Here is a 12,160-nt window from a genome sequence, read left to right as displayed (position 1 = left end):
GAAGCTGAGGCTCCAATACTTTGGCCATCTCATGAGAAGACTCCTTGGAAAAGACCATGTTAGGAAAGTGTGACGGCAAGAGGAGAAGGGGACGACAGAGGATGAGATGGCTGGACAGTGTCTGCGAAGCAACCAACATGAAATTGACATAACTCCGGGAGGCAGTGGAGGATAGGAGGGCCTGGCGTGCTCTGGTCCATGGGGTCACGGAGAGTCGGACACGACTAAACGACCAAACGACGAACGACAACGATGTATGAGTTTGCTATAATGCACATTTTGCAGCATCCACATGATGTGGGTCCTACTGCATGAGAAAAAAAATTACTCCTAAATTTCATAATGGGAGATTTTAGTGCTTGGAAAGGGGGATAGTGTCTATAGAGATTTTGTCAAAAATAAGGAGCAAGAAGAAAAGAACATGCAGTACAAAGAATACAGTGTTGGTGTGGGGAGAGAATTTTTAGTCACCAACTTAGAATATCCAAACTCAAATTACCACTAAAGAGAGAGTATGCATAGAAACACCCTCAAGATGGCACTGTTTATGTCATGCTGAAAGAAATCCAGTGTTGCTTCCCGAACGCAAGGAGCAGCCAACCAGATGCTGTCATTGCTCAGGGAACAACCTTACTGTGTTCTCAGTCTTCGTATGTATCAGTAATGCTCCTTCTGTGTCCTCCAAGATGCTACTAACAGCAGTGTAAGTAACCTGATAGATTATATTCTAGTTAATCAGAATTATCAAATCAGCATTGAGTTGGTAAAATTTTAGCCTATCACCAATGCAAATTCAAACTCTGATCTTGTTATTTCAGAAGTTCACGTGAAAGAAAACAAAAAGAGAAAAAAAACTATAGAATTTGAATAGCTAAACTATTCAATTGTATACAGTGGGGTCTTGACTTGAGAACTTAATCCGTATTGGAAGGCAGTTCTCAAGTCAAAAAGTCTGTAAGTCAAGTCTCCATTGACCTACAGTGCATTGAAAACCGATTAATCCCGTAACAGGCCGTTTTTGTTCCATTTTGGTTTTTTTCTGGTCTGTAAGTCAAATCTCAGTCTGCAAGTCAAACCTAAATTTTGCAGCCAGAGACGTCTGTAACTCAAAAAGTCTGTAAGTCAAGCAGTCTGTAAGTCAAGGATCCACTGTATGTTGTTATTAAGGGAGGAATTCAGGAAGACATCAATAAGATCACACAGATGGCTCAAATATACAAGCTGCTTGCTCTTAACTGACAAAGGTATTAGTAGATGTGATCAACAGCAACTCTGTAAAGTAGAAATTAAGTTTAAAAAGAAGTGGATGAAGAAGAAATATTAGAGCTAATTCAAAAGTCAAAAACTGAGAAATAAACATGGCGCCAAGTATGGAAAATGACACAAGAACACGTGAAACAATATTAGGAAAGCCAAAATAAAATGGGGATCCAAACAATATACAAGAAGAGAAAGCCTAGAGATGATTCAAAGTCCTTTAATATATAAAAAGATAAAGTATTCAGCAGGCATATTCAAGATACAAGGAACATGATAAGAATATTTCAGTCACATAGTGAGAAATAAAAAGTACAAACGGTAACTGCTGATCAGTCAAAGTAAAATAAACATGTGTGTGGGGAAACAAAGGCTTAAAGTACTTTTAGAGACTGGTTTTGGCACTACGCAGGATTTTATGCCACAGAGAACCAACCCATTCCTTTGGAATGCAGAAGGAATCTGGAAAGACTGGCAAAATAAATTATTTTTTTCTCCATCCTCATTGATTCCCCCCACCCACGTCATCCACTAATTTATGACAATGATAAATTGACTACATTTAAATTTTGGAAAGGTTGCAATGAATATCAATTAAGAGATTATAGCTGGCTGGATAGATCAGTGGTTTAGGTCTCTTGGCTGTGGAGCTAGAATTTGATTCCACACTATGCCTCCGAAGAGAAAAGCCAGCCTATGTAGCCTTGGGCAAGCTGCACAGTGTGAAGGCTCTCCCTAGAGGAAGGGAAGGGTAAGCCACATTTGAGTATTCTCTACCTGGAAAACACTGAAAAGGGTTGCCATAAGTGGAAATTTGGCACCAGATGATGATGATAATGAACAGATTTGTTGAGAAGTCCAAGCCCGTAATTGGGGGGGGGGGACCCCTCTTAAACCAAACATCATCCTCCTAACAGAGTGGATAAAAATAAATAATTTTTTTAAAAAAAAAATCAAATTGATTTAAATTTATGAATTAATTTTTTTAATCTTCTAAACTCCCTATCACTCTGGGTGATAGTATAAGAGTCACTCTGGGCAGTGGACAACAGTAAGTATTAAACATATAATTTGAACCACCAACAAATGAAAATTAGATTAAAATCAGGCGAGTGGATGGCTGTAGATGTTAAACATATCGTATAATCTCAGAGGAGTTTTAAAATGGTATGACTTGGAAAGTCTGCTGAGATAGAAAGGTTGCTAAAGGTTTCTTAAAAGCCGCAAAAGAAGGGGCCAGGTGGATTTTGGGTAGCGGTTTCATTCCAGAGCAGGGGGAGCAACCACTGAGAAGCCCCTGTTCCTTCTTAGCTGTTTTCCTTCCGTGTCTCTCTTGGGGTCAGCATCCTCAGTCTCTCGGCCTGAGATGAATGGGCAGGAGGGACAGCCTCCCTTGGCAAGAGGTGTTCTGTCACGTACTGAGGTCCTACAAAACCTGTTTAGGGTTTTGTAGGTCAAAGCCTACAAATTTTAAATATTGATTTTAAAAAAATTAATAGTAAAGATTCATTTTTTTGAAAACTCAAATTGTGATTTAAATCAAATCCACCCTGCCTCCTGGTTTCAAATATTTTAGGTTGTTCACTTCTCCTCCCCCTTTCAAGCTGTGAAAAGTACAGACCATTCGACAAATCACTGCTTTTGAAACAACTAAAAAGCAGGCACTGGCTTTAAAGCTGTAGAAACTACTCACTGAATCCTAATAGAGCAGTAAATTAGGTCCCAAATTAATTTGTGAAATTGATCCAGGGATATCTATATCCAATGAAAAATTGAAATTGATCCAGGCAAGTATGTAGAGACGTGGTGGCACTGCTGGTTAAACCGCAGAAGCCTCTGTGCTGAAAGGTCACAAGACCAAGCAGTCGTGAGATCGAATCCACGTGATGGAGTGAGCTCCCGTCGCTTGTCCCAGCTCCTGCCAACCTAGCAGTTCAAAAGCATGCAAATGCGAGTAGATAAATAGGTACCACTTCGGTGGGAAGGTAATGGTGTTCCGTGTCTAGTCGCGCTGGCCACGTGACCACAGAAACTGTCTACAGACAAAAACGCTGGCTCTATGGCTTGGAGATGGGGATGAGCACCACCCCCTAGAGTCAGACATGACTGGACTAAATGTCAAGGGGAACCTTTACCTTTATCTACTTTTATAAATGCTACAGTTTGACAGAAGCTTTGCTGTTTATACTGATCAGCCTTCTTTCATGTATGGGTTCTCTGGTGTGTCACGAGCGACGGCTTACGGCAGAAGCTTTTCCCGCACTCGGAACACGTGTATGGTTTCTCGCCTGTATGTACCCTTTCATGGATGGCCAGGTGGGCCCCAGTGCTGAAGCCCTTTCCGCACACCGAGCATTCGTACGGCTTCTCTCCCGCATGGACGCTCGTGTGTCGGAAAAGGGACTGCCTCCGACTGAAGCTTTTCCCGCAGTCGTCGCATTCATACAGATTCTTGCCCGTATGCATCCCCTCGTGTTTCACGAGGGACCCTTTCTGGCTGAAGGCTTTGCCACACACCAAGCATTCGTACGGCTTCTCCCCAGTGTGTGTCCCCTCATGTCGGATCAAGTCCGATTTCTGAACAAACCGGTTCTCGCACCAGGAACACTTGAACGGTTTCTCTCCCGTGTGGGCCCTAATATGCCTCGAAAGGCAGGAGCTATCCCGGTAGCTTTTCCCGCATTTGGGGCAGACGTAGGGTTTCTCTCCCGTGTGGGTTCTTTGGTGTTTCACGAGAGAGGATTTCTGAGTGAAGCTTTTCCCACACTCGGAACAGGAGAAAGGGCTTTCCCCAGTGTGCACCCTCTCGTGCCTTTTCACGTGGGAGCTCGTATTGAAACGTTTCGGGCAGTACTCGCACTCGAAAGGCTTCTCCCCAGTATGTATCATCATGTGGGCTCTGAGGTGAGAGTTACTGTTGAAACATTTCCCACACTGAGAGCATTCGTACGGGCGCTCGTCGGCGTGGATGACTCGATGTTTCGTCAGGTCTCTTCTCTCCACAAAGCCCTCTCCACAAATTGGGCACTTGTACGGCTTTACTCCGGCGTGGGTGACCGGCGGTACCACCGGGAGCGCATTCTGGTGGAAGCTGTTCCCGCCATCTGTAGCTTCGCACTGCGTTCCTTCTGCCTGTATTTCAGGACATCCAGAAAAGTCAGTGCTATGAGGGAGGCTTTTGCTACATTCGGTAACACTTGTTTCTTTGTCCCATCCAGGAATTTTCGTTTGGAAGGCCTCTTCCGGCAGCTTTTCATCAGCATTTTCACAAATAAAGGCTTCTTTCGCTGTCTCCTCAACATACATTTCACAGCTCCTTTCTGATCGCTTCTGGGTTTCACTCGTCTCTTTCACTCCTACATTCTGGAAAGGTCTGTCCTCTCCTCTGTTCATGGAACATCTGAATGCTACTTGTCTGGGTTTTTCCAGCTGAAAGGGCACCTCCTCATTCTCCCTTTCTGGGGGAGAAAAAAACATGATATCTTATTTGTGCATTTTATTCAATAAACATTGATTGATTGATTGTATTTGTATCCCTCCATATCTAAGTAACAGAGCCCTACTCTGGGCGACTAACAGCAATAAGGAAAATAAAAATAAATAACCCACCCACAACATAGACTCAAAGATAATAAAAACAACTCCCCCCCCAAAAAAATCCCCAAAACTACAGCAATGGCAAACATCTCTTTCTTATTTCTCTGAATGGTTTGAAAGGGTAGATTTTCTGGTTTTTCTTTCTATAATAATTTTGGAAGCTCTCCAGAGGCTGTTGGGCAACAACTTCCAGTAAACTCTTGCCTGTGTGGACAACAGTCAAGGATGACCGTTCCCTCTCTCTTCTGTACTAGCAAACGGACCTTCACAGCCACTCTTTAGGTGCACAGAAGCACAACAGATAATCCCTGGCACAGTGAAACTCTTAAATAACCGAGGTTATTATCAGCACTTTAAGAGGCCTCAGGTAGATAATTTCCGACTGGGGTGAAATACGGCATTCTCTGCTCCTGGGCATCCTATGCCCTTTGCCCTTAAAAAGAGGCGGAACCTTCTATGCAGCTTCTTCTCACCAGGTTTGATGAGTCTGTGATGTCTCCAAGAGAACCACCCCTACAGTGTTTCAAACAGGGGTAGGCAACACACAGCCCATAGCCCACATGTGGCCCCCGTCCTCTTCTGCAGTCCCCATGACTCCCAGCCCGGGCACTGCAGAATGAGCAGCCAGCCTTTCACAGATCTGAGATCATGGTGACTCCCTCCCTCCCTAAGAAGTCGAGCATTCCTTGCCTCAAAGCTTCCGAGCCGTAACTCTTACCAACCAAGCTGGCTTCCTCATCATCTTCTTGCTCGGCCTTCATGGGAAACTCTACTTTCACTATGTTCAGTAGCACTGGTTCCGATTCAGAAGGACTGGGGGTGCATCGTTCAGAAGGCAACTGCGGCTGAAAATCAGAGGACAATGGTTATATCATACAGTTCGACTGCAAAAAAGGTCATAAACAGATAATAATAATAATAATAATAATAATAATAATAATAATAATAATAATAATAATAATAATAATAATAATAATAATAATAATAATAATAATAATAATAATCGTCATCATCATCATCATCATCATCATCATCATAGAACTGCAGAGCTGGAAGGGACCCTATGGATCATCAAGCCCAGCTCGTGTTAAGGAAGCACAATGGGGAATCGAACTCCCAACCTCTTGTTCCTCCTTAAACTAGTGGTCTCCAACCTTTTTGCCTCCACGGACCGGTTTAGCGTGGGGGGGCCATCTGTGGGTGTATGGGAGGGGCCATGTGTGCATGGGAGGGGCCACAGGAGGGGCCGTGTGTGCGCGGGAGGGGGCGTGCATGGGTTTGCACATGTGGGGCGAGAGCAGATCTGTCTCCGTGGCCCAGTCCTGGCAAGGCCACGTCATGGATAGGGACCAATCTGTGGACCGGGGGTTGGGGACCCCTGCCTTAAACCACTGAGCTGTACAGGAAAAAGTGAAATTCAGCAGTGGTGTATGGTGAAACATCTACATATATGGATTATCTTTGGACAGCCCCAGGCAGGGATTAGCGGACTTAACCGAGGACATTTTATTGACTTCTGCTTCAGATTCGTAGCCAGGAAAAAGCCGGCTATTACCTCTCGAGACTCCTCAGCCTGCTGGTAGCAGAACTGTATGACCGTGCCATCATCCTCAACTTCTTCCTTCACTTTTATGAAAGAATTTAGGGTCCTTGAAGCTTCTTGGCACTCGGTGAAGTCTAGCAAGTTTTGGTCCACCGTCTCTCCTGTGCCTGGATCTCCTGCCTTAAAGGAAGCCTGGAATTCCTTCGAATCTTCTTCTGACGGGCCCTGAGATGCCAGTGGAGACGCCACCGTCTTCAGATACTCCTTCCACTGAGTTTCCCAGCATGGCTGGGGCCGGTCCTCTGGTTCTTGCTTCATATGCTGCAGGACTGGCTGAGGCACAAACTCTTTGATCATCCTATCAGGATCGGTGTGAATTTCCCCCCCTCTTACCATCAAGCTCTTTCCAGTTTCCAACCCTTTGGCATTCTGTACGTCCATTTTCCTTCCTTGTAGCACCTCCTGCTCTGAAAAGGACAAGGATGATGACAATAACTTGTGAATTTATCCCAATGATTTAGGAATTTATTGTTAAAGTAGCCTCAGAGGTTACTTTATCAATGATTTGTATTCAAGTTGCTTTCTTTTTAATATTATTATGGTTCTTTATGCACACTGCACTGACTCAGGTTTACTGTTATCACAATGTAGTTTATGGGTGTCACTTGGCTTGCAGAAAGCAAAAATCTAGCTCGTTAATTCCCATGTTCTCTCTTTCTCTCTGATCCCTCTAGAAAGATGTGTCCAAATTGCAAGAGGGACATCAGAGGGTGAGTTTTAGTGAAGAAAATGCATTAGCATAAGCAAATTTCCATCACAGCCCTCACTACTATAATTTAAAATTTCTCCAGGAAAAAAGGCTGTTCCCATATTTTTAATTGTCAAATATTTGAATTACGGTATGCTTTGGGTCGATCTCTCCCTTTAAAATTGCATACAGGAGAGGTGGAGAGACAAGGGGATTTCTTAAAAGTGAAAAAGGGGCATAGAGCTTAAATAGGACATTCAACAAGCACTTAAAAAAAAAAACAAGTCTGCTCTGAGGTAAAATCTGATGGCTAGAGCAAAATCTGGATAATACCATGAGCATTTAATGTATCCTCATGCCTAAAAATTTGATTCTAGCTTTTTAAAAAAAATGTTGATGGAGAGGTAATTTGGAAAGTTATTTCTAGGTATGGGGTCAATTATTTCGTATAAACTGATCATAGTGGAGATTGTGGCTTCACACTCACAAATTTACTTTATCCTTACAACTCAAAAGCCAGGGTTCTCCTCTTAGCTAAAAACTGGACCATTAACAGAAAAGACTTATCATAATTTGCTCAGTTTTCATGAGCTGAAAAAATCGAATCCTTTTACCTTTAACAGGGCAAGGGTAACCTGTGCAGATAAATTTTGCTGATCTTTTCTTTCCGCCTCCATTCACTTCCTGTACTGTGTATGTTATTCACTCACACTGCGTTGCTCAAAAAAGTTGTGTGCGGTGTGACAGCCTGCTGTCAAAATGCCTCTAAAGGCTCTGAAAATGCCCTTAAAATTAACTTATTCCTCCAAAATAGTGAATGGTGTGCCCAGTCATTCTGTTACTCCTGAAATGTAACTCTGCTATGCCCGTTACCCAAAGGAATACCTTCTTAGAAGTAACTAAATTATTTTATCTTGTTATTTCTCATCTCTGCATATTTATCAGTCAATAATCCAAGCACATCTACTACACACAAGTAGACCAGAAAGATCTATTCACCGATTTGCAGGACTGCCCAAACATGTTCTTTGAGCACCTGTTGCAGAAAAGCCCACAATCATTTCTCCTCCACTCACAGTAAAAATACAATAATAACAGTTTATGATCTTGAATGTGTTGCCATTTTATGACACCTAAACCGGATGCTTTTGAGATGGTTACCACTGTTTACCCAAGGGCAGGACTGGCCAGGATGATCTGCCTTAGCTTGGCAAGGATTTCAAACTCGCAGTTGTTTTAAAACAGCAACAACAAAATAACTCCATCTTGCTTTATATCACCTTGCAAATCTGTGGAGGCCCCCCCACATTAGAAACCAAAGCAACCCCCCTCGTGACTGCTCTATCCGCCTGTCCTCCCTCCCCCACAAGGGGGCGCCAAGAATGCCTGCCTGCTGAAATCCTACTACACGAATCAACGAACGTGTGAACGCGTCCCTTAGGTTCGAGGCACCCATTCTCCTTTCTTCTACCTGGTTTTCCTTGGACAGCTTTGGTGTTTGGCCCTTGTCCTGCCTACCCCAAATGGGGTGGAAAGGGACGGTAGCAACGCGGCTACCGACACTCCTCCCCCCCCTCCCCGATCCTGAACTGGTTTTGGCGAGTCTCTGCCGGCAAGCTTGCATCTTTCCTCTTGATCTTAATTTACCTGTTTTTTGGCCCCGTTGCATTGCGCGCACACATGCATGCACCGTCCCAGGAATCGGTTCTGCAACCCACCGACAGCCCCCCAACCCCAACCCCACTCCACTCCCTCCAACAGAGGAGGAGGCCCACAGGAAGTCGCTGCAAACCCCAATGGAGGGAGGCAAAAGGCAGCCACGCCAGCTTCACTTTTCTAGGCGCAGAAAGCTCGGTGGTTTAACCCTTCCCGGTGGATGATGCCCCCACCCCCTGCCCGCGGCTTCCCCGCTTCTGCCCCTATAACCGGATCTCCAGCCCAGGATGCGCAAAAAGTTGGGAGGCATGGGGTGCAGGAGAGATGTAAAAAAGGGCGGGAAGCGGTTTGTGCAAACTGGAGTTGGTCAGTTTCACTGGCCTTCCAGATACCTTTTGGAGTCCACGCCTCGAAGCCAGAAAACAGCCTGGCTAATGCCTTAAAGGCATTGTGGGAGTTGTAGTCCACCAACCTCTGGCTTCAGATCTTGAAGCTGAGGCTCCAATACTTTGGCCATCTCATGAGAAGAGAAGACTCCCTGGAAAAGACCCTGATGTTGGGAAAGTGTGAAGGCAAGAGGAAAAGGGGACGACAGAGGATGAGATAGTTGGATAGTGTCACTGAAGCGACCAACATGAATTTGAACCCAACTCCAGGAGGCAGTGGAAGACAGGAGGGCCTGGCGTGCTCCGGTCCATGGGGTCACGAAGAGTCGGACACGACTAAACAACAACAACAACCTCTGCACGAGCCAGGAAGGTTTCCCTCCTCCCAACCCTGGCGGACGTGAGGGGAGCCTGATCCAAAGTTAAGAGGCCATTAAAGCACAATCCACCCTTGGAACGGTGGCTCCTCGGAGCCGACGACAGCAAAAGAGAAAACAAAGAATGGTTAGAACCGGACAAGAGGACTGAGTGCTATGGAAAAAGACAAGAAAAACCATCATCCTTTCTTCTCCGAAAGGTCTCTCTCTCTCTCTGGGTCAGTTCACAGCATTCAGTGCTAAGCGCTGCCGTGGACCTTGTCGGTCTTCCAAGTTCAAGCCAAAATCTGGAAAGCGACTGGTGCAAAATGATAAAACGTCCTCCTATTGTTTTTATCTTGTACAGCATGTTGTGAGCTGCCCAGAGTAGACTATGTCTAGATGGGCAGCATATAAATGCAATAAATAGATAGATAGATAGATAGATAGATAGATAGATAGATAGATAGATAGATAGATAGATAGATAGATAGATAGATAGATAGATAGATAGATAGATAGATAGATAGATAGATAGATAGATAGATAGATAGATAGATAGATAGATAGATAGATAGATAGATGGTTAGTTCTAGTTAATTGTCATCGTGGGTCATCAAATCCATCCTCTTTTTTTTTAGGGCTTTCCAGGTAGAGAACACTCCAAAGTGCCTTACCCTTCCCTTCTGGGGTTGCCCTGGGACTGCGCAGCTTGCCCAAGGCTACCCAGGCTGGCTCTTCTGGTAGGAGGCCCAGCAGGGAATTGAACACCCAACCTCTGGCTCTCCAGCCAGATATCTAAACCACAGTGCTGTCCAGCCAGCTTAGTGCTAATTACAATTATTAAAAATAATAAACTTCTCCGTTATGCAAAGGTAACTTTAAAAAGTACAGCTGAATACCACAAACCACTGATCTCTGGTAGAAGACAGACCTAATAGGAAGGCCATAGATCAGCTGTACCTAGAAAGTGACAGTAAAAGGCCACGCCATAGTAAATCTGTTAGTTTTAAAGGTTCCACAGAAAACTTTCTTATTTTAGCAGCAACAGACTAATATGGCTACCTCTTTCAAAAGTGCTATAACATAATCAAAAGAGGAAAGATGCAGTGGATCAGTGGCAAAACTGATCAATGGCACATGTTAGATTTTACACCATAACTGCACCACAAAAGGAGCAAAGAGATCCCTTGTTTGTTGCGACTGTGATGTAACTTAAGTTATGCTTTAATTATTAAATGGCTTTAAATACATTTTAATCTTGGTTTCAATACTAGCACATTTGTTTTTTAATATAGTATTTTTATGGTAGTTTTAAAAACTGAGATCACTGTATAGTTCCAGTTGTTGTGAGCTGCCTTGGGTACCCTAAAGGGAGAATTTATTAAAAATAAATAAAATTGCAAATTGGAATTTAATGCAAATAAATTATGAGGTGTAGCAAGTCATTTCCAAGCTCTGGTGTAGGGTGAAGAACATATGGGCTTCCAAAAGTTATTAGACTCCAGCTCCCATTACTCTCAACCAGCATGATCCATGGACAGGAATGATGGGAATTATAGTCCAGCAATGCTTGGGAGAGCCACTGGGACCACCACATTCCTGACCACATGCCACGCAGGAAACAGAGATAATACATTTTCAGCTGGCACCTGTCCCATCTCATTTCTTACGGAATTTGGTGTTTTGGTGGAATTTTATTTGGTGGAATTTTATTCCAAGGCAAGTGGTGAGGGATCTGGGAGCCTGTACACTTAAACACATTTAAATGGTGCTGACTGGGGACATGGGAAGCTGCCTTATATTATACTGATTCAGGCCACTGGTCTATTTAGTCAAGTATAGCCAACACTGACTGGACTGGCACCAGTGAGCCTCCAGGGTTTGATACCAAAGCACAGCCTCTGTTTTGATTTTTTCCAAGACTCTACACACACCCTAGCAAGTGAGGTTTTTCTTCATGGCTTCAAGGCTTCTGGAAACGGCACACCTCTGTAACACAGACAGACAGAGAAGGAAGCCACACAGCTTTCTTTCATTTTTGTTATGCACAAGTGGAACACATACACAAAGCTCCTCAAATTTTTGACCTTGTTAATCCAAGGCTGTATGCCAGAGATAGACAAAACTGTTGGGAGTTTTTACAACCTCACATGCTGCCTCATATATTTGTGGCTGGGAGGGATCTTTCTGAGTTAGGATGACTGTCAATCAATCCAGAACCAACCAATCATTTCCTCCCACCTCTGAATTTAAAGAAAGCCCACCTCTCTGCTAAGTGTTTCCTTTCTCGCTCTTTAGTCTGTTGGAAGCAGTGTGTTTTTTTAATTTGCTGTTGATTTGTTCAGAACTGTATGTAATAAAATATAGAGTAATATAGACCTTAAGTGCCAGTTAATGAGAAAGGAGTGGACTATCTGGGGAAGTTGTAGCTATTCTCCTCTGTGAGTCTCAGTATTTCTACTGCATAGCACCAAGGAATTTTACCAGAAATTCAAAACTCTGCGACAAAAATGATGCATGTGGGTCACATGCAGCCCACAGGGGCCCGAACACTGCTAAAAACAAAAGTTCTGGCTCAGAAATGCTCTAGAACTCTCTTTAGGTAGGTGGGGGC

General features: G+C 43.9%; 1 protein-coding gene across 2 annotated transcripts; it reads right to left on the bottom strand.

Moving 5' to 3' along the window:
• Positions 1-1,461: 1,461 nt before the first annotated feature.
• Positions 1,462-8,993, bottom strand: LOC110090347 (uncharacterized). Of its 2 annotated transcripts, none has more exons than XM_020814011.3 (4): positions 8,793-8,993; positions 6,410-6,864; positions 5,573-5,699; positions 1,462-4,715 (listed from the first exon to the last, which is right to left on the bottom strand). In XM_020814011.3, exons 1-4 carry the CDS (start codon positions 8,812-8,814, stop codon positions 3,460-3,462), a joined length of 1,860 nt encoding a protein of 619 aa, XP_020669670.3. In that variant the 5' UTR covers positions 8,815-8,993; the 3' UTR covers positions 1,462-3,459. The 2 variants fall into 2 exon arrangements, with proteins under 2 accessions (XP_020669670.3, XP_078244489.1); XM_078388363.1 differs by lacking the exon at positions 8,793-8,993 and adding an exon at positions 7,760-8,764.
• Between the last annotated feature and the right edge of the window lie 3,167 nt (positions 8,994-12,160).

The sequence above is a fragment of the Pogona vitticeps genome, chromosome 2 (genome assembly GCF_051106095.1).
Source record: "Pogona vitticeps strain Pit_001003342236 chromosome 2, PviZW2.1, whole genome shotgun sequence".
NCBI classification, from domain to species: domain Eukaryota; kingdom Metazoa; phylum Chordata; class Lepidosauria; order Squamata; family Agamidae; genus Pogona; species Pogona vitticeps.
This window is presented reverse-complemented; position numbering and strand designations above follow the sequence as displayed.